Consider the following 22,645-nt stretch of genomic DNA (forward strand, 5'->3'; position numbering starts at 1 on the left):
TCAGGAGCTGATGCTTCAATAAAGGAGAAAAAACAGCAGCTCCCTTTCCCACACCCACTTCTATCTCATTTAAGACTTCTCTCCATTTTACTCCAAGCTGGGGAAAAACAAAGAAACCAAACTAGGCAGGTATTTAGAATGATAATGGGGAAAAAAGTAACTAAGCGCTATCCTGTCTTTTGAGTGCAACAGAGCAGGATGCATGTTTGCATGTGCGTACATTGGCAAAGGAATGAGCAAAGTCAAAATAAAGCTATAATAATAAATTGTGAACAATAAACAGGGAAGCACTGTAGTAGGAGAACAGATGGACAGAGAAATGAAGTGTAGATTCTTCTTTGTAATAGATTATATATAGCATTAACTTTGCTAGATTCAATTTTAAACAATGCTTATTAATAATGCATCATTTAATCTAACAATGTCTTACAGTAAGAAAAGAAAGCTTAAGGTTTAACAGATTTATTTCTTCTAAAACATATGTGTAAGGAGAATGCTGAAATATTGTTTATAGCAAGCTACTGCAGCTATTAATATAATCTCTGAAAGGTTACAGATACTGTTTCTTAAGCAAAAATATCAGTGACATTTGCATCTGTTTGTTTAAAACTGCAGACTGACAGAATTGGGACATAAAAACACACGGCTAAAGAGAATAGATGCAGTGATGGTTTACACATCTACTTGTTATACTGATGTTTAAAATACATCCCTTCACATGAATATTTTTCCCTATTTTTGCTAATTAATTTTCTTTAAAGTGGTTGCTGTAATTCCAAAGGATGATAATTGGACAGATTTTTAACATAAAAAATAAACTCTTCAATGCTTCCTCATAGCGTGATCTCTTCTTGTTGTAAATTATGAAGTTACCTGTCAGTTGTCAAAAGTACTTTAAAGTCCTTGAAAATTAAGTGTTTGCAGTTATAAACCTAAGACACTTTGAAGAAACTTTTACTTTCCCAAATTTCATCCAGTGTGAGCAAAACAAAGAACATCTTACTGGTGAACCAGAAGAGGGGGGAAAGAGAGATGGTCAAAGAAGATCATGGTCCATTATTGTGCAGGGAAATGGCTCGATACCTGCTGTTCACTAAGCTTTAGGTAGTGCCTGAAATATAAAACACATGATGCCACAGGTTAGTTGTGTTATCAAGCCCTTTCTCCCTAAAACCAAGAGGAGCCCAAGCAGATGTGGAGTTGGAGTCACCAACTCATTTCAAGCTGTTGCCATTCACCGAGCAGCAGAACTAGACAAGTTAACTCTCCCATAAATCCGATTATTCAACATTTGCTGTTATCTCTCCATGTCCTTGCCTCCGCTGAAATAAAGATAATCCTTCCACTCAGGAACAACAAAAATCAGCATGTTAACAATTTCTGCTTAACTATCAGGAAGAGGAAAAGCTTATGATATTGCAAGTCTTGCCTCTAAGACTGAACTGAGGACCTTCTTATTGCCATCAAACCTCAAGCATATGTAGATCTGAAGTAAATCTGCAGGACTTGAGGCCATCCTTCTTTTCTCCTGAAAATCTTCTGCCTTATGATTACAGCAAACAGTCACATACTGCACTCTCCCCTCTCAATATCACACAGTTTTGTGGCATCACTGCTACAACAGGTAGCCCCTTTAAACATTTAGGAAAAGAAGTTTCACATGTATTTTGCTTCACATTTTCTTTTTGGTGAGCTTTCTTTTTTCCTGTCAGAGCAGTGCCTCATTACTGAGCTCAGAAAACCCTCTACCATGGGGTATTTCCTTGAAAGTTGTCAGGGAAACTGGAAGAATGAGAGGAATTTGAGAAAATGGGAATGCAGCGAAGTACTGCAATGTCACCTCACTCAAAGTAAATAAGTAAAAGCAGAGACCAAGGAAAAAATGCCAGCTGCAGTTGTGTTAAAAGACCTATGGTAGAAGGGAGTAAGAAGAGTGTGGTAGAGAACCACCTAAAGTAAACTCAAATGTTCTTGATTTAAAAAAAAAAACAAAAACCAACAAAGCGACAAGTACTGACTCCAAGCTCTAAGACCAGTAAAAAGAGTCAAAGAACCTTCATTTTTCTTCCCTTTGGAGAATTCCATTGTCATTTCCAGACATCCTTATTCATAATGAAAATATAACAACTGTTCCAGCTGTCACATAGACTCTTCAACAGAGAAATGAGATTAAGGGAAAACTGGAACATGACAGAAACATACTTCAAAAGGCAATTGGTAGCACCTAGGCATACCTCACTTCATTTTTTGTTTGTTGCAGGTACTTGACAGGAACAGCATCTTAATCTCTGCTATTCAGTGTGCTGTAGGAAGTACAGTCTCCCAGACTAATTGGCTTAATTTAGTTGTCTACTAAAATCTCTATCTGTAAAACGGGATATCCGGATGAAATGTAATGGACTGTGATATGTAAAAAGTCACATCAGATAAACTTAATGGTTCTTTTGGCTTTTGAGCTATAAAAAGAGGAATACACTAATTGTCATTGTTTACAAAGAGGGCTTAATTAAAAATACTTTGGCAGCACATAAATATTTCAGAATACCAAAGCGGTTGTATAACTACAGGCATTAAAGGTTAAACAATAACAATAAAGAACACAAGTTCAGAACTACAAATGAATCCTGTAAGCACTTTTAAATAGGCAGTGTAGATATTAGCAAAATTGTTGTAATCTGAAAGTATGATAGCTTGCGTTCTGCTCATCAACTGCTCTCTCCTTTCCCCTTTCTCATAGTCTAACCAATGCTTATATAAAAACTCTCTTTAGCACCTTTTTTTTTCTTCAGAGTATTCTCATCAATTTTCTTTCAGATTTCCTTTGATTAACTGTCCCCCATCCCTTAGCAGCCACTGGGGTATATATCAAGCAGAATGTCAACCCTTCTCACATCACCCCAACCTGAAGAATTTCTCTCAAGCAAAGAATTTGTTTCTGCACATTCATAAGTGTAAGACAGACGTGATAAGTATCTGCAATGACATAAATGAGGTAATCAGCCTATGCCTCAAGAATTTATTTAGAACAACAGCAAAATTCATTTTATCTCAATGACGTGAATGTCAAGACTAAATCATTTAACTGGATGTATACATATTCTATGAATACACATGCTGTTTAAACATCTACTTTAATTTTCTTTCATTCAGTCGCCACGCCTGCAACAAGGAAGCACTTAAGTTATGAAAAGTTAGCATCTGAATTTATGATACAACCAGTAAGAACAATTAATCGAAGAAAATGTATCAGGAACTAATTAAGAACCGCTTTCTGAAGCAACTGACAGTACAAATGCTTTTCCTGAATTTCTGTGAGATTGTTTAAAAATTCATCAAAGAACTTCCACATAAAGTTGGGCTTTGAAGCACACACTCAAACTCAGTGTTACCATAGATCCCCCTGCCCATTTTAGTGTGATTGCCTAAGGAGGCAGAGATAATGTGGTCACCCTGTATGCCAGCATCCCTCTTGCCAGCCCTACAAATCCGAAGTTGTTGTCCAGTTTCTATCAAAAACAGAAAAGGGTCAAAAGGCTCAAAAATAACACTATTTTCTTCAGTTTGAAAAACTGTTTTCCAGGTAGAGAAAGAGAGAAATTATTGGCTCTTCTGAGAGGAACCTGGACTTTATATACTCTGTTTAATCAGTAGCTGGGGAGACAATCAGCTTCCACAAAGCTGCAGCACACACTGACTGCCACACGAGCAGGTTTCTTAGAAGGATTAATTGTACCCAAAGCTCTAGTTTAGAGAGTCACAGTTATTATGTCAGTATCACTTAGCTCAACAACTCAGACAAAATCTCATCTACTTATAAATGCTACAGTGACAACTAAATCAAAAGCCCAGGCCAAAATATCTTAGAGCTTAAGCAGTTGTTGAGAAATCAAGTGTTGAGTCAGGGTTTGAACTTCATAAAAGCCTCAGTTAATGCTGTAGACTAAATTACATCATAAGATGTAAGTTTTTTTTTCTTTTTTATCTCTAGTTGTTTGTTCCTGAAGTTTGTGGAGTGAGTCTCTTTGTTATCTTCATATTTGCTTTGTAAGACATTTTAAGTGAAACAATAAATATGCAGAGAAAGAAGCAGCAGCTAACTATTCTGTAAAGATAATCAACAAAAATTTTAGAGCTGTCTCCTCTCTAGAAATAAGCCTATGTAAAATAAGTACTGAAAAGCATGCTATGTTAAATTATGCAGGACAAGAAGATCCCTCTGTCCACATACCAGTATAGTGTAAAAACGCATCATCTTCTAGATGAGACTCCTGCAAGCTGTGCAATTCAGCTTCCACACATTCAATTTTCAGTGCACAAGTACCTTGAAGCATATGCTTGAAGCCAAGTGCAGCTGCCTTGGATATCTGATAGACAAGGCCATTTTTTTGCAGGACAGGGAGAAAAGTATATTCTAAAACTTAAGTGCCAGTTGCTTTACTTTAGAGGGGTTCTCAATATCTGGATATCTTTCTAAGTTTCTCAGAGAAGGATGACTATATCTTTCAAAACACTTCATCTACTCTACTTTTCCCATTAGTCTACTGAAAAGTCATCAAGAATAATAACCTGCAGCTCTTAATAGTTCAAACTGAAAACCACCAGAAAGAGAGCTCTTCTCTGTTGTGGAGTAGAAGAATTGAAGACACTCATACATTGTCCAATTATTTAGCAAAGCTGTAATACTTGATTAAAAATGAATATCTTAATGCAATTAAACAGCAACCATATTTTCAGAATTAAATTCTTGACTGGGATGCTTGGTTTCCATGCTAAACATTCACTCACTGCTAATTTAATTTAAAAAAAAAAAAAGAAAAAAAGTTATCTATTTTGTAAAAACTTACAAAAAATTAAAATCACATTAGTTGTAATTTTATATAATTTATGTTCCATAGAAGCTGGATTCCCACAGAAGCTGCCTGAATGTATTTATAAGGTGACTCATGCGTCTGGTTTGCATTAGAAGTGGCACATATCAGCTGCCTTAGCTAGTAAACAGCTGAAGCAATGAAGAAGAAAGGTAAATGAGAGCAACAAAGGCAGAACCCCTTCGGCTCTGACATTCTTCCTTGAACTCCGCCTATGTATTAAGGGACTAAACCTTAAAAAAAATCATAATAATAATTAAAAATAAAAAATAAAAAAGGAGAGAAAAAAAGCAATGACCATAATGACCATGAGTTTGTAAAACCTGTCCACAGCTTCAACTGACTACACAGCTTAATAGACATCAAATAGCCTACACAGGCCAGGGCATGTGTTCAGAGTGATAGTGTTGCATGACAAAGCAGTTTTTTCCAAACACACACGTTTCCTCAGCACATTTGATCAGGCAGGAATTGCTGATCACTTCAGAAACAGTTCCTCCAGACACCGCAATGTTGACAAGAAAACAGGCAAATTTTCACCCTCCCGAACCTGCCTGTGACAGGCAGCTGATGAAAGAGTGAGAATTACTGACACAACACGTACTGCATGTGGCAATCTGCCCCCCTCATGTCGTACTGAAATAAAACAGGCACTTGGTAGGTCTTCACACAGAACTTGTTATACGTTACCTCTTTGGGTTTTTGAAGCTTAAGTTCTTTAGCTACAGGTTTATACAACTTTACTGTCAACAATCTTTGTAAAGTTAAATATATTCCTGTGCCCAAGGTCTTGAAGTGACAATAAAATGATGTACTACTTTTTGTCACCTCCTTCAGAAAAGTATATGCTTTGACTCGGTAGAATAGATGTAACAAACTGTGAATGCTGATGTACAAAATGAGAGCATTTTTTCCATGAACAAGAAGGCCCTGCAAGTTCACTGCTCTGCTGAGCTATTCAGTGGGTACAACACAGAAAAAAGTAATAAGACAGCATTTTAAATTAATAGTTTCCCTTTTAAATGTCATCTATTTCTGTCAAATCTAGTCATTTACATTTTTCACAGCCAGCCTCAGGGCAGCTCTAGTTCTGAAGACCCTACTCAGGCAAAACAGGATTGTGTTTCAATAAGGACTTTACCTTTCAGTCTGAAAGGCTGAGTTCCATCGCTGCAGTCACTGTATACAGTTATTGCACATGAAACACGCATCCTACAATACTATACTGTCTTACCATCTAGTATGAGTAAAGCTCCAGGTCTGTGCCGTTTATATTTTGCCTTGCCCTGCTTCAAAAGACGTCAATCAGAACTTGCATATTGCCTTCTGATACAAACATGGAAAAATGCCTAAAGCTATGCGAATTAAATTTGGCACAAAACATTGCTCTGAAAGTATTATTTAACTAGTTTTAGCCTACAGCAACGTTTTACAGCCAAGCTATAAACTCCTTAATAATAAGATGCCTAACAAAAGTGCTGACAGACCATTCACAGCTTCAGCAGCGCTCATTAAAATGCACTGGAATAGAACACTCTGCGGATGACGGATCCTCAGCACTGAGGAACACCTGACATCTTGATAAACTTGCACATTTCTGGCCACGTGCACAACACACTCCCTTCTCCTATCTGGACAGCATGTAATTACATTCCTTTCTGCAAAAATGATGACTTTGGCCTTGAATATTAATAACCTGTTTATTAGTGAACAAAATCATATCCCATGTCTACGGAAGAACATGCAACTTTGACCAACATCTCCATAACTATTAACATCAGAAGGAATACTTTTACTAAAGACTTTCATAAAGGATTGCTTCACCCCTGGACTTTATTTTTTCTGGATTTCCTAACTCCTTTTCATAAAACCATTTAAATTTTAACGTATGCCCAAGCGCTACAGAATTTCCTTTTATTGTATGAGTCACTCCTCTGAAATAGCATGAAGGCACTGAAGTCACTGCTTGCTTGTTTGGAAGTCCCATGATGTTCAAGCACACAGAAGGACCCTAGTGCTCTGACCCAGGAAGCTCTGACCCAGGAACAGCATCATCCAGGCTTGGATGAGGTTTGTAGGCCACAAACACGAAGGCTGGGAGAACATGAGTTCCTGTCGAAGGGATTCCCCAAAAACAGCAAACAGAAGGCTCACAGATGTTTTTCAGGTGTATGAAATTATTAAATCATAGCATAATGTATAGTTTTACCTAAGCCAGCCTCCTGAAGTTAGCAGGGCTAACTTCAAGAATAAGCCAGCTTGCTTAGGGCCTTGTCGAGGAGGGAGTTCCTACACCCCCCCCTTGGGGCAACACAGGGGGGGACTCAGACCCATGTCCCCCCCTGAAGCACACAGCTGCAGAGATGCTTCTAATGCTCTTGAAAATAGGTCTGACGTGTAATCACTACATATTTACAGGGCTCCACTGCAAGAGACAAAGGGGACAACACAAACCACTCAGCTGAGAGCGCGCAGGCCCAGCTGCCCTCCGCATTCCAGTGACCGCATGCTGCTGTGTGACACCACCATTTCATAAAATACGAGAGGCACTGGGGCAGGAACCAGAATCCCAGCTCAGCTCCTGGAACAAAGGCCTGAACACCACCCTCTGTTAAGGAAGTCGTTGTGCAGAGCACAATGGAAGTCCGCCGACTCCTCCAATTTGTTTCGCAGTCACAAATTCTCCAGTGTAATGGCTATCTTAATACAGAAATAGCAGTTCAATACAAACCCCTGCTGGCAGGGCACTGTTCAGAAAAGTGCTTCAATCCAATATCATGGAAGGTAGAAAGAAGAAAACAAGAATATTGAGAATATTGACTAAAGAGCACAGATAAGAGTTTGCAACTCAAAGCTCGACAGAGTTAAATGAATTATTTAATTAAAATGTAAAATGTATTTGTTATAAATCTTTCCTGGTTTCTAAAAAGCTTTTTTTTTTTTTTAATTAGAAGCCTATGAAACATCTGTTTTCCAGCATGAAAACATAATTTGTCATACCAATTATTGATCTCTATAGAGCCTCTAATGGGACTGGCAGTCACAGAACCGCACAATTTTCATCATCCATAATGCAGCTGCAGGAAATAATTCTGCTTTTACAAGGCACTCTAGCCCGAAGTAGCAGGTTATTTGAAACATCATTGCTTAACAGAAAATAGGTGTCATGTACACGGGTATATATAGTTGTCATCCACTTGACTTTTTTTTTTTTGCTTGCACAACTAAGCAATATATACAGCTTTTTTTTTTGTTTGTTTTGTTTTTGAACCAAGTCTCCTTTGCTTCTCAGGCATGGCTTCTAGACCCCCTGTAGCCACTACCACAAGCGCCCATGTCACTGCCTGTCTGTACGTTAGCAGTCTAGACACATGTTGACAACTACTCCCCTTCCTTACAGTGATCCATCTTTTTATATCTATTTAGTTAGACCATGTATCAGATGAGTAATTTTTGTAATAATTCTGTAATTGTTCTATCTCCTATAAGCATTGTTACAGAACAGTCAAGAGAAATTACACCCCCATACCTTGTCACAAAAGAAGAGTCCAAAAGCCAAGAACACCAATGGTCTCACAACAGATCTTCAGCCATTCTTTTGGGCTTGCTTGCCTCACAATTTCTTCTCACAGTCTTAAATTCTTGAATGTTTCTAAGATGACTTACAGATGTTCCATATAGCTTTTGCCAGTGTCCACGAAAGGATTTTATGCCCTTTGTCTGCTCCATGATATAGTTCATGAATTCTCTCACATTTGACTGTTACTATGAAACGTTGGAAACCAGAACATTTTTTCCCCTGGAATACCAGTTACTCCAAGGACTTAGCCCCCTGTACCCCTTCTACCCTATTAGGATTTAATTCCTGGTAGCATTTTTTCTAAAAACCCTCTCAGTAGTTTCTCAGAGCTCCCTGCTAGCAAAAAAATAAAAATAATAATAATAAAAAAAAGACTTCTGATGGACAGTTTACCTTTTTTTTCCAGCCTAAAGTCTCAACCATAGGTGACTCAACATTCATTGGACTCAGCTATGTGCTATCAGGTGTCAGTTGTTCTCTAGTACCAGTAATTCTTTGAGGTTTTACTCAGAATCACTGTTTCAAGATCAGAAATCTTTCCATCACAGCTTTGAAAAACATTCTGGGTGCACCTGAACACCACTCTAAAAATTGAAGCCTTACACACTTTGGGAAATGGTGGATAAAGAAAACAAAACCTCTTACTGCTTGTTTATTCCTGTTATAAAATTCATTAGTCTTAAACTTCCATCACAGAGGATCATCTCTGCAACTTACATTAATCAAAGTATACTTACTTAAAAGTATTTGCAACTGCAGTTCAACCAGCTTTTTTCTTTCATTATGAATTTTTTGTCTTAACATACTTTTTAGTGACAGATATCAAAATTAACATTTCTGTTTTAAAAAAATGAGAACAGTAAGAAAACCAAAATCTGTGGTGAATCACAAGAAGCTGGAATATTCCCCCTACCTGCAACAAATGCACTGTACCACGCAGCATGTTCACTAAAGCAACTGGTTCAGTCTATCAGGCAAATCTCAAATCAGCAAAAGCAAAAAATGCTGCTACAATTCAATTTCCAGTTGATGCAGCACTGTTCTATCTGACCCACTGTTTCAGAGCATGAGATAATAAACCAAAACCATTGCACAAAATCTCTTTATTAGTCCAGTAAAAAGGAGTTGTAAATTCGTATGCCTTAGGGACAAATAAAACTATAGCACAGCAAATAAAACCAGCAAGGAAAGGCAGGTGGGCACAATCAGCTGAACAGGTTTGCTTACAATTTTCCAAGACTGGGTAGGCTCCCAGTTTTACAGAATCCAGGTTGAAGAAGAAACTACTATAAAAACTTGGAGATCTGCCATACTTGAAGGATGCATTGCATAGTAAATTAACAAAAGATTACCTATTAGCATTGAAACACGTTAAAATCTAGTTTTTGATAACTTGAGAACCCCCTCCAGAACACTTGTTTCTGCTGTGTCACTGTTTTAGTGGATCCAGAGTCCTTTGTAAGTCACCAGGTGGATTTCAATACTTTATATCGCGTGGTACTTGTCATGTAAGAACACCAAAATTCTCCAGTTACTGATTATGCAGCAGCATACGGTCCCTATGAGGTAGACATTTGCTACAAACCCACTTTGAGACTGCTGCCTCCCCCCGTACTGTTTTGCTGCACGCCAAATGTACATTGGCTATTCTTTGATTACTAGAAAATGACTCTTCCACAGTACTATGTTGTGTTACCAGCTTTCGTAACGTCCCATCTACCACAGATGCGGGATACCTTTTCTCTCATCTGTCCTGTTTTGGGGTACTGCGTACAGCAAGAGTAACGCAGCAAGGCCATGCTTAGGATCACCATGCCTGTGGGAACAGAGTATCTATTGATTTGCCAACACCGTGTCACATTCAGATTCACACAATCCACCTCAGAATTTCTTATCTTTCCTTCACCAATCCACATCTAATCTCCTTAAGAATTATGGAGTGGAGGATTTTTGCTGGACTTGCAAGGTTAGAACCACCTCTCCTGAGAGCCTATCCTACTACTTAACTTACTGAAAGACAAAGCACTAACACAGATGAAAAGATTATCTCCTTAAAAATACTAGAGTTCATATATTGGTCCACATTTTTTAATATTCTGAAACTTGAAAATATAGGAACATAAGGCTGTCCCCTTCTGGGTCAGAGTTCCACTCTAGTTCAAGCACTGCAAGCCTCAGTGAATAACATCTCTACACACTTTACCTACCATATTCATGATTTTGAGAGTCTTGCTCATATCAATTCTCATCCTTATCACCCAACTAAAAAGGAAAGGTCTTTTTTTCCAGCCTTGCCTCTTCCTCACAAGGTGACTGCTCTGTTTCATTAATCATTTTGGTTCCCATGCACATATATACAATGAAAACCATTCCCCGTACAGACAGACATAAATAACACATGAGCTTTTTCAATAGATCTTGATTGAGACAATTTCAGTGCTTGGTAAAGCTACAGATGAATTCCCCTAAACCTGGTTTTGATCCTGTGGCAGCATTATATCATCCATTTACCACTTAAGGCAAAACAATGTATGACTTGATCACACCACAGGTCAGGGGTACCCTAGAAATTTTAAGTCAGATGTCCACCTTTGCCACTGTTTTCACCATGAGAAATTTAAAACTCTCTTATGACATAGACACTGTTTTTTCCCCTTATTCACCATAAAACTTTCTAGTTAGTCCTCCAGTTCATCACCCTTCTAATAATTTCCCATTTAACAATAAATATTTTCCAGAAAATAAATTGCATTCACAGCATCTCCCTGTTTGGAATTTGTGAAGAAACACCAGGTCAGTCTGACACAAACTACATTGTAATAAACGTACATTACTCTTGAATCCCTGTTTGTTTATGAAGATCTCTCCAATTATTCTTTCACAATTCCTCTGAAAATGCATACTATGTAGATTTGTATTGGGTTTACATGGTAAGGTTTTGGTAGCAGGGGGCTGCATGGGTGGCCTCTGTGCGAATATACCAGCAGCTGCCCCATGTTGGATAAGGGCCAGTTTCAGCTGGCTCCAAAGGGACCTGCCGCTGTCCAGAGCCGAGCCAATAAGTGATGTTGTTTGCACATCTGAGTGCAGATTTAAGAAAGGGAGAAAAAGGGGAGGAAAAAACAAAACAAAACAAAACAAACAAAAAAACCTGCTGGGCAACAGCAGCTGGGAGAGAGGGATGAGAACCAGCCCTGCAGCCCCCAGGTCAGTGCAGCAGGAGGGCAGGAGGGGCTCCAGGCAGGCAGCAGCAGTTCCCCTGCGGCCTGTGGAGAGGCCCCTGGTGGAGCAGGCCGTCCCCCTGCAGCCCACGGGTCCCACACGGAGCAGATCTCCACGCTGCAGCCCGTGGAGGAGCCCCCGGTGGAGCAGGTGGATGTGGCCTGGAGGAGGCTGCGGCCCATGGAGAGCCCCCGCAGGAGCAGGCCCCGGGCCGGAGCTGCAGCCCGTGGAGAGGAGCCCACGCAGGAGCAGGGGGTCTGGGGGGAGCTGCCGCCCGTGGGGGACCCGTGCTGGAGCAGTTTGCTCCTGGGGGATGGACCCCATGGTATGGACCCATTTTGGAGCAGTTCCTGAAGAGCTGCTGCCTGTGGGCAGCCCCCCAGGCTCAGTTCGGGAAGGACGGCATCCCGTGGGAGGGACCCCGCGGGGAGCAGGGGCAGAGAGGGACCGTGAGGGAGCGGCGGAGATGAAGCATCAGGGACTGGGAATGACCGCAGCCCCCCTTCCCCGTGCTGTTGGGGGAGAGGAGGTGGAAGAGAGGATTTCACATCATTTAGCAGAAAACATTCTCATCATACACTGTAATTTGTGTATTGTGTGTATTAGAGCAACTCTAATACAAATAGAAGATTTACTGGTGTTAGGAAGGACAGTTTTGCTAGGAGACTATGTTAGCACAGACTTCATTGTTTAATCAGGTGTTTCCTGCTCTCTTTCTTCCTCTCTCCACCTCCCCCCCTCTGTGAGATTTTTCTCCTTTAATGTCCAAAAGGAACCAAAAGGGCAGTGGACATTTTGGAAGTATTCAGTGATGTACTTCTCAAAACTACCTTTGGTTACCAATGGTTCAAAGCATTTACAAGTTTACAAAAGGGAGCTTGACACCAGAAGCCTCAACGGAAAAAAAAAAAAAAGAAAAAAAAAAGGCTGACAACAGAAACTGTAAGGAAAACTGGTGCATCTCTGGAATTTGCATTATCAGAATTTACAGAACTGTAGCTTTCCTGTGCTTTAAGTGGCAAAGCTTTCAGACCTCTTAAGTACAGCACTATATAATATAAGACTGTCCCTCTTCACTTTCTTCATATTTCAGAACAGAGGCTTTTACCCTTTATTGGTAGTACACCTCCAAAAAAGAGTTAAAAAAAAATAAAATCTTGTCTTGTAGAGCTTGAATCTCAGCAAACCATCTTGTTTTTTTCTTTTTTTTCCCCTCTGAGATTTGCTTATTGTTTTAAAGAACAAAAATCTATTCCTTATTTTAAAATAGGTGATTATTTGAACTGCCAATAAAAAAGCCAAAATGATACTTGCCTTCTAGGCTGTAAATTGGAATGTTTTTAACAGTACAGTTACATTTTAGTTAAAGTCACAAGTTTCTTTGCAAAAATATAAATACTTGTGTATATACATCTATCTACTTTGGGGGAATTTAAATTCTGATGATGACAAAAGTGCTTACACAGTAGATAATGATATCCATCTCTCTGAGAATGCATCTACAGGCTTTGAGAGTAGAACTAGTTTTGTTCTTCACCCTATAGCAATATCTCTATAAGACACAGTCACTGAAAATTGAAGTATAAGGATACATCCAAGACAAGACTTGTTTTTTTTTTTTCTGATATAAAGTCCACTAGAAATACATGGAAGCATTATTTAAGTCTGAGGCAAATATTTTCATTTTATTTGCATTTCAGATTACCTGTTATTTAGTATATTCTTGCTCACCAAAACCCACCACCACCAATAAAAAGCTCTTAGAATTTTATTATTTCCAAGAGAAGCTTATTCTCACATGCTTTAGGACCTTTATTGCATAAATTTTCTTCTGCTTGCAGAAACCAGTTTCCTGTAAAACCTTCTTGCCAATGGATCGAATTGTATAGTTTTTATTCAAGCAAAAGTCCCATTGAGAGTTTTACTTGATTAAGGACTGATTAAAGACTGCAAGCTAATACCCAAAAGCTACAATTTTCAAAACGTGCAGGGAATTTAGCTACTCTTTTTCCATCAAATTTAATCAATGAACTGCTTTGAAAGCCTCAGTCCAATTGTATATTAAATTAAAATAGAAGGCTCAGCTACTGAGGCAGTTCGTAATAGCACCTACAGGTTTAAATGATACCAAGTAGATAAGGAACTGGCCGAAAGGCACAGGGCTTTCAGGAGTGCTTACCCATGTTCCTCATTGAATTTGATCACAGAATTTCAATGAAGCAGAGTCCAGACAACATTTACTATGTTTTATACAATATTAACTGATTTATAATTGCTATCCCTTGCAGGTTACATCTCCTAACTTGCAGTTTCAATCTACACCTTTTCTTGATTTATAACAATTTAGAGGTTCACAGGCATATATACACACTTTAATTTTATTAATAGCATAGCAGTATGAATCCCTATTCAATTATTCCCTTGATCAGAGCTGTGGTGTTGGTTTTTGTTTGTTTGTTTTTGGCACAAAGCCATTGATTGCATATTCCTGCTCAGCCATTGTCAACTAAACAACACTGACAATTTGAGAACAATTCGAAATTTTGAGTTTGGCAACAGCTTTTTATGCTGCCCTACACAGTCTCCTAAACCTCTGCTACTTTAGAAACAACACAATACTCCATCCTCAATTTGAGTATTTCCTCACGTGTTCTTTCAACCGAGTCTGAAGTAATGCAAGTTAAACCAAGATTTTACTGTCACCCTGGTTAAGAAAAAAAGACTGCACTTTCCCCTTTCATTTTGTACCCTTGAGGCACAATCTCTTACCGGATACCTTTAAGGAAATGTTACTTCCTGACGTTCTAGATTAGTAGTTACATTAAATAAAGGCAAATTCACAGCTAGGGCTTTGAACTGCTGAAGAAAACTCCTTAGTCAAAACCATACTTTCCTTCTACAGGAATCTCCTTGTTCTGAGATAAGCCATGTAAGTTTACTTTCCAACTTTCAATTTGACCCGGTAAGCAGCAGTAAAGCGTATAGTCCTACTCATGTTTTGATGAAAGACAAACACTTCTCCAATAATCCAAATGTGGAGAACTGCAGCCTGCATTACTTGCTGCCATTCCAAATGCATACATAATGCATATATATTACTCATCTAGAGTACTTTGGCCTCACATGTTGTGTGCCAGTTGTAGCTAGCTTACACACGTGCATACACAGCTGGGTCCTGGAGCCAGACGTGTTTGCAGAGGTTACTGATAGGCTATACATCTGTAAAGCCATGGAAAGAACACAAATGCTGCTTCTTTCCTGAGTTTTCCCCAGAGCAATGGAACTGACCTACAAAAAGCTGAGAGGTTGTTATACAATGCTCTATTAAAAGTAACACACCAGCAAGCCCACAGAAATACTTCCTCATTTTCTACTAAGCATAAGCAGTTCTTGGGGCAATTATTTTCTCCTTTTCCAGATCCTGGATCAATGTCATTACTGTTAATTTTTTGTTACTACTTTTAATGTTTGTTTGTGATTACAGCTGAAAACACAGCTTTTATTGTTTTGTTTTGTTTGGGGAGTGGGGATAATAATCACCTTGCAGAAACTGAACTGGCTCTTTCACCTGAATACATTAAGATCAGTCTCTGGAACAAATTTCTGAACCAAGCACCCTTGAAAAAAGGAAGTAAAAGGGCTTAGTGACTAGATCACAAATCTAAAATCAAGAAACGCTGAAAAGCATTTTATAAACTATTTCATATTTTTAAGCTCCAAGACATCAGCTTCAACTCAGGATCACAAATCCTGGCTCAGCTGAGCACAATTCTAAATGACAGTCTTTTCAGTGACTTCAGTTGGTTTTGGACAGTTGCTCCATGGCTATTTAAAGGGGCTAACCCTGTACTGTGGCCAAAAATCTCTGAGTATAGCCTGGGACACAGGCACAGAGATAGAAATGTCATTCACCTGTGTATATCCTACCTTCATACATCTTCACACATTGCTTTCAGAGTGGCATAGAACTGTTGATCATTTAAAGATATTGCTGCCTTCAGCCACAAAAAGGAAAATCCCCAGAAGTGGCTTGAGGTAACATTCATTCATGCAAAGTTGTACCAACAGTCCAGAAACACTAAAACACAATGACAAATACCTCAACACAATCTTTTAAAAATATTTCAAAAAAAAAAAAAAAAGCTTGGCTACTAAAATTGTTGATTTTTCAATGAAGAGTGTTGTTTGTTTTTTTTTTTTTTTGATCGTTAGAAACAGTTTTAATTTCTTTCAGATGCACGTTGATTTTGGTGCTTTTTATATCAACAATTCAGTTCCGATATACATTTCTTTCAACTTTGGTGAGGATGACTTGAAATATCTGCACATTTCACCTCACTCAAGTCAGTGATACAAAACAGTTTTTCTTTTGTCCATCTCTGCCCATTTATTAAGGAGTTTGTATGTATATCACTGTCCCTGGGGGTGTTTAAGGAAAGGTTGGATGTGGTGCTTAGGGACATGGTTTAGTGGGTAACGTTGGTAGTAGGATGACAGTTGGACCAGATGATCTTGAAGGTCTTTTCCAACCTTAATGATTCAATGATTCTATATATTAAGTACCACCTTCTCCATCATCTTTGCTTTCCTTTACCAGTTGTACCATCACTTGTACTACTATCCAAGAGGGATAACAGTGGCTTCATTTGCACAAAGTTTATATAGATATTCAGTCATAAGACTTGTATATTGTGTAGGACTCAACATAAGTCTAGAACTCAAGACCCTCTGACTTTAAGAAAAAATAATTCAAAGGAAACAATATCCTACACTTCTGTGGGAAAAACAATAATAATAATATCACACTTCTTTGATGCCACATACACCCTTCACTTTCAGAAGTCCTTACTAAGGTCATCCATAATTGCTGCATATGGAGTCAAAAATATGAGCTGCTTAATAACACTGGAAGTCTCTTATTGATGTAAAAAAAATAGCCCCCCATGTATAAATAATCCACCAATATCTTATCTATTAAACAGCTTTACTGTACCAGATGCATTAAAACAATAATTTGTTTATGGAGTTTTCTATTTCATTGTATGCACAATTAAAAATCTTAACTGCAAGCCACTTCCGGCTACCTGGAAGCCATCTTTTTTCTGCTCCCTGTGAACTGCTGTCAAAGATGAGGTCAAAAATCCTCCACTAAAGCTCTGTTGTTGAAGTTTTTACTGTTGCATTTTTATTTTTTATTTTTTTTGGTAACGCATGTATTCTAACACATACATTCTAATATTCTAATTCCCCTTTGTGTTATTAAGGAAAAAAAAAAAAGTTGAATCAAACTCTCCCGACTTTGGAACTCGACAACATCCCACCAATTCACTGTTTCTCTTGAATTGCTTCCCCCTCCAAGCAAAATACACCTCACCTTAATAGAATTATTTCTCCAGGCTTGCCTGGCATAACAGCATCCATTACTCTACACACTGCTACCCAGGCTTGCAAGAATATTTGTGTGACAAATCCTAAATCACTTAGAAAGTAATACTTTTCAAGATGGCATTTCAGTTGCACTTGTGCTTGTGATGTTCCCATTAATAACTAAGTGTTTCCAGAAGTTTTATGAATATTTAACAGCAGGAAAAGGTTATTTGGCCCTGGAGATTTTAGAAAGTCTGTGTGTGACAGAGAAGCATACAAGTAGATTACTTACGAGAAACGGGCAAGTGAGAGACTCAAGTATTTTTACCTATCACATATTTTTCCCATTTGGGCTCAAGGATATGAGACATTGTATTTATGAGGACAAGATAGGAGTTATACACGGTGGACTTGTAGAAGAAAAAACAACAAAAAACTGTTGACACTGATTTTTAAACCAAAAGGGGACACATTAACAATCATTGCAGTTGATACAAAAACATCAAAGTTAAATCTTTTAAGCCAAGGTAAGATTTCTTACCTACTTACATGTTTCTCTTTAACAGCATCTCTAAAAAAATGGTTTCTTCATATTGCAGGTACAAATCTATCAAAGGAAAAAACTAAGAGTGTGTGGTTTTCGTACACAAGAAAAATTTCAAATTAAGTTATGAACACTTCAGTTCAGACACACCAGGAAAGCGGTCTGTGAGCGACATTATGAAGCTTCAGCACACAGATTTTCTTTTTGCATTTGAAGATGATCAAAGTTAAATGTACAAAGCTATACGTAGCTAAGTGGCAAAAGATTAAACAACGACCAGAACAAAAGGAAACACCATTTTCCTGAAACGCTTTGTCTGAGCAGAACATTACTTCATTAAGTCTGATTCCATCTCCTAGTTCAATCACATCATTGCCAGAGCAACTCACAGAAGCTGTGCCTTCAGAGCACACCAAAGAGAATGATGCCGTCATTACAGCTCGGCTGCAAATCAGGCATCTGAGACAACCTTATGATTAGGTATAACGGAATGAGGAGGAAAGACAGCTAATATATCCATATTTTAATATGTATCTGTGGTACCTAATGATAACAACATGTTGATTTGAACAGCTACTCACTTCAATCTTCTAATTTACTGGCTGATGGAAGAACTAATTTATTTTATGTAAAATTCACAGGAAAGTTCAAGACGACATCCTGAGAAGTATTCTATAAAAAGATACCTACTTTCAAATGATTGACACTGCTGCAGCTATCTGTAAGGCATTTCAAACAATCCTTAATTTTGTTGATATAAGTGCAATTCATAAATAAACGCTGCTCCACAGAACACCCTGCTTACAGAATATTCTGTGTGACTAAGAATTAAACAACTTTTTCCTCAAGTAGAAATAATAAATGTTTCTTTAGAAAACAAGAAAATTTTTCCCTATAATTGCCTGTTTCACTGAAACCTGGAATTGATAAATTCAAACTGAATAAAGTAAATGCATTTTCATAGAAAGTGAAGATGAACAAGGGTTTTTTAATTTTTTTCCCCACAGAATATGAAAGCTAAGGCCTCCAAATTCTCACAGGAAAAATATATATATCTGTGGCAGGTTGTTTTGTTTCTGAGGCAGATTTTTTGTTTGTTTCTAAAGATTAAAGACAAGCCACTCTTGGCTCTTCACATCTCTCTGTACAGCTTTTGTCACAGTGAGAAAAAAATAAACAAATTGTGGGTTCAAATCCAAAACAGCACAATTCCAGAGCTGATGAGATCAAACCTCCATAGCAGCTTACTTCGAGCAGCACTACCGCCAACAGAAAATGGAGAGTACGAGAGACTGCTTAGATAGGTGAAAAGAGAAGAAAACTTTTAGCAGTTTCAGGATTAGGCCTCAAAAATAAAATTCCAGAAATTTATGGAAATATCCAGAACAAAAAGAATGGTGTTATTTTTGAATCTTTAGATTGGAACTCTAATACCGTTTTGAATTTTAAGCAAGGCCTTTTAGTGCGTACCTCTAAATTAAAGTAAGAGTACCAGGAAAGCCAGATGCACGCTCTCAGAAGAGATCACACACGTTGCTGAAAACTCTTTTGTGTCAGGTGAGCTTGCAGTGGTAGCTTTTGACCCGTGCCCACCCTACAAGAGCGTGTCGGGCGCAGGCGCTGGCGAGGCACTGCTCTGTGAGGAGAGGCCGCGGCTGCCCTGTGGCAGACAGCAATGGCTGACGGCCGCCCCGCTCCAGGCTGCAGCTGAGCCCATCAGCCCGGCTGGTGGTGCCTCAGGGAAAACCTGTGAGGAACCGGCAAAGAGCCTTGGAGGACTTTGAGGAAAAAAGTGCAAGAAGCAGCCCTGCAGATCTCAAGGGCTGAGGGAGGAGGAGGAGGGGCTGCAGGGGACTGCCCCAGGGGACCATGGAGAGGACCATGGCAGAGCAAGGGAGGAGAGCAAGGAGAAAGGGGCAGCCAAGTTACACCATTACAAATTGACCACAAACCCCTGTTCCCCGTGCCTCTGTGCCTTTTGGGGTGAGGGGTGAGAAGTTGAAGGAGTTAGGAATGAAAGAGTGAAGAGCCCAGCAGCCAGCCAAGGCCAACTAGCCACAGGCTGGCTTCCCATATTGCTTAAAATCAAGAAGAACCTTAGATAAATAGAAAGCAAAAGGCTAGCATTTAGCCTCTCTTCTGCTAAGATTAACACTGGGAAAGCTTGCTGCCTGCACAGATATGTTACCTAAAATAACCTTACCAGCCCACTGTTCTGTGGCATGTCTAATTTAGATGTCCATTTCATGCATTGCCCAAAAACGTTGCTGCTGTTCCAACAGCAATGCTTCAGAGGAGCCTTGCTTCTTTTACAGAAGCGTATATTCAGACTTGACAGGAAGGCAATAAAATTGTATCATCTATGAATAAATAAAAGCATGAAATCTTCATGAACCAACTTCATTAAAAATGTGTATTGTATCTTTTAAACACTTCAAAATAGAAATTTAATCAACACAAAATAATATGCTGTGAATCTGCAGGAGTCTCTAAGTAAAATAAACAACATGCAAAATACTGGTTTATTTTAAAAACTTGATAACCTTTTATGTAGTGACTGAGTGAAGCTATGCTAAGGGTACCGTACCAGTATCTCCTTTTGGTCAGTTTGCTTCCCTAACATCATTTAAGCAATATTTGGTATAAGATTATAGCACTCATGCACGTAACTATTCTTCAATGTGAATTTCAAAGTGCTCAGCACTTCTCTTACATTACAGTTCAATGGTAAAACCCCCACTGATATCAGTATCAGTAAAATTAGGGCAGTTCTAGCTGAGGTTTAGTGTCTGTTCTTACTTAACCAAAAGTGAATTTTCTATCATAGCAATTGAAAGAAATACCTTAGAAAAGATAAATTTCTAAGTTTATTACCCCAGCTTTACTTGGAATTAAAACGACGACCATCTGACTCCCTTTTGAAATGCAGCACCAAGGTGGCACAGAAGGTAGGAATGACTCACCCAGCTGTAACAATTCCAAATGCACAGAGATGGAAACAATCTCCAGAGCTGCGAGTTTTGCAATGATTTTAACGTGCACCAAAATCCATTAAGAATAATTTGAAGGGAAAGTTACTGATCCTCAAAGTTAGGCCCATGATTAATTTCATTGTCAATAATTTCATTCTAAGTATTTCTATTAGCAAGAAATCATGCCTAAAAAGCTAGGCACATGTACAAGTCTTCGAAGACTCGGATGCCTCCCAGAGGAAACAAGTTTTTTTTCATAGAATGGCTTGGGTTGGAAGGGACCTTAAAGCCCATCCCAATTTCAATCCCCCTGCCATGGGCAGGGACACCTCCACCAGACCAGATTGCCCAGAGTCCCATCTGACGTTGACTTGAACACCTCCAGGGATGGGGCATCCACAGCCTCTCTGGTCAGTGTGTTGCAGGGCTTCACCATCCTCTGAGTAAAGCATTTCCTCCTAACCTCTAATCTAAAACTCCCCTCACCTAGTTTAAAACCATTCCCCTTTATCCTAGTATTACCTGCCCAAGTAAAAAGTCGCTTTCCGTCTTTTCTATAAGCCCCCTTTAAGTACTGAAAGGCTGCAATGAAGTCTCCCCAGAGCCTTCTCTTCTTTAGACTGAACAGCCCCAGCTCCTTCTTCATAACAAGAAGGCTCCAGCCTTCTGAGCATCTTCATGGCCCTCCTCTAGGCTTGCTCCAATAGGTCTACATCTTTCTTGTGCTGGGTTCCCCAGATCTGGATGCACCACTCCAAATGGGGCATCACAAAAACAAGAGAAGGGCACAGCCACCTCCCTTGACCTGCTGGCCACACTTCTGTAGATGGAGCCCAGAATGCAGTTGACCTTCTAGGCTGAAAGCATGCGCTGCTGGCTTATGTCACACTTTTCATCCATCAGAATCCCACAGTCCTTCTCTGCAGGGCTGCTCTCCATGAGTTCTTCTCCCAGACTGTCCTCATGTCCAGGATTGCCCCAACCCAGATGCAACACCTTGCACTTGTTGAACCTCATTAGATTTGCATGGGCCCACTTCTCAAGCCTGTCCAGATCCCTTTGGATGGCCTCCCTTCCTTCTACCAACTGTACCACTCAGCTTGGTGTTATCTGCAAACTTGCTGAGTATGCACTCGATCCCACTGTCTATGTCACTGATAAAGATATTAAATATCACGGGTCCTAAGACAGACCCCTGATGGACACCACTCATCACTGGTCTCCACCTGGACACAGAGCCATTGACCACCACTTTCTGGTTATGTCCATCTGGCCAATTGCTTATCCACCAATTGGTCCATCATTCAAATATGTCTCTTTCCAGCGTAGAGATCAGGATGCCATGTGGGACCATGTCAGAGGCCTTGCAGAAGTCCAGGTAGATGATATCACTCAGTCTTCCTTTGTGAACTGATGCAGTCACTCCAAAGTAGAAAGCCACCAGATAGGTCAGGTTTGATTTGCTCTACTCACCAAAAAGCCAATTGCTCCAAGAAAAAGATACCCAGCAGCATTTATAAGCATAGCCCTTTATTAAAAAAGTAAATTGAAATTCAACTGCCCATGTAACCTTCACCTCCCACTACTAAAGGATCTGTTAAGCTACCGTCTGATGGAATAACCTAAAGGCTTGCTTCTCATTTACTGGGTGACTGACTAGCAGTACATGCACTTTCATTCATTATAATTACAGCGTGAAGTCTTTTATTTTTTATTTTTTTTTAGAAAACAATGCAGAGAGTGCAGAAAGAGAGATGCATCAGCCACATTAGAGACCAAACTCTCTTAAAGGAATATTTGCATGACTGTACTAAAAATTTAATTTTAATTGACTACACTATAGCTCCATAGGATGACAATGGATAAAATACAAAGTGTTCTTCACATGCAGTTCTTGGTCAGAAAATTGTCACACAGTGATGGAAATTTCAAGCCTTTAAGTTACACTCAAAGCTTGGAATGTTTCTCTTAGAGGTAATATTGCTCTTAGGAGTTTCCTTCTTAGCTATACAAATACAAATAAAGAAATAAAACATAACATCAGTTCTTTGACTCACACATTTCAGCTTCAGGTTATGCTGTTTTGGGGCAA

General features: G+C 39.1%; 1 protein-coding gene across 2 annotated transcripts in view; it reads right to left on the reverse strand.

Moving 5' to 3' along the window:
* Positions 1 to 22,645, reverse strand: part of SPON1 (spondin 1) — a 330,516-nt gene that overhangs the window by 244,781 nt on the left and 63,090 nt on the right. Inside the window, exon 1 of one of the 2 annotated variants that reach the window (XM_080592282.1) lies at positions 1,004 to 1,065. The exons of the other annotated variant lie outside the window; for it this stretch is intronic. Coding sequence (XP_080448408.1) covers positions 1,004 to 1,050 — 47 coding nt within the window. The 5' untranslated portion in view covers positions 1,051 to 1,065. Of the gene's footprint in view, positions 1 to 1,003; positions 1,066 to 22,645 lie in introns of those variants that run through there. 2 annotated transcript variants of the gene reach the window in all.

The sequence above is a fragment of the Anser brachyrhynchus genome, assembly GCF_964034855.1.
Source record: "Anser brachyrhynchus genome assembly, chromosome: 5".
Classification (NCBI taxonomy): Eukaryota; Metazoa; Chordata; class Aves; order Anseriformes; family Anatidae; genus Anser; species Anser brachyrhynchus.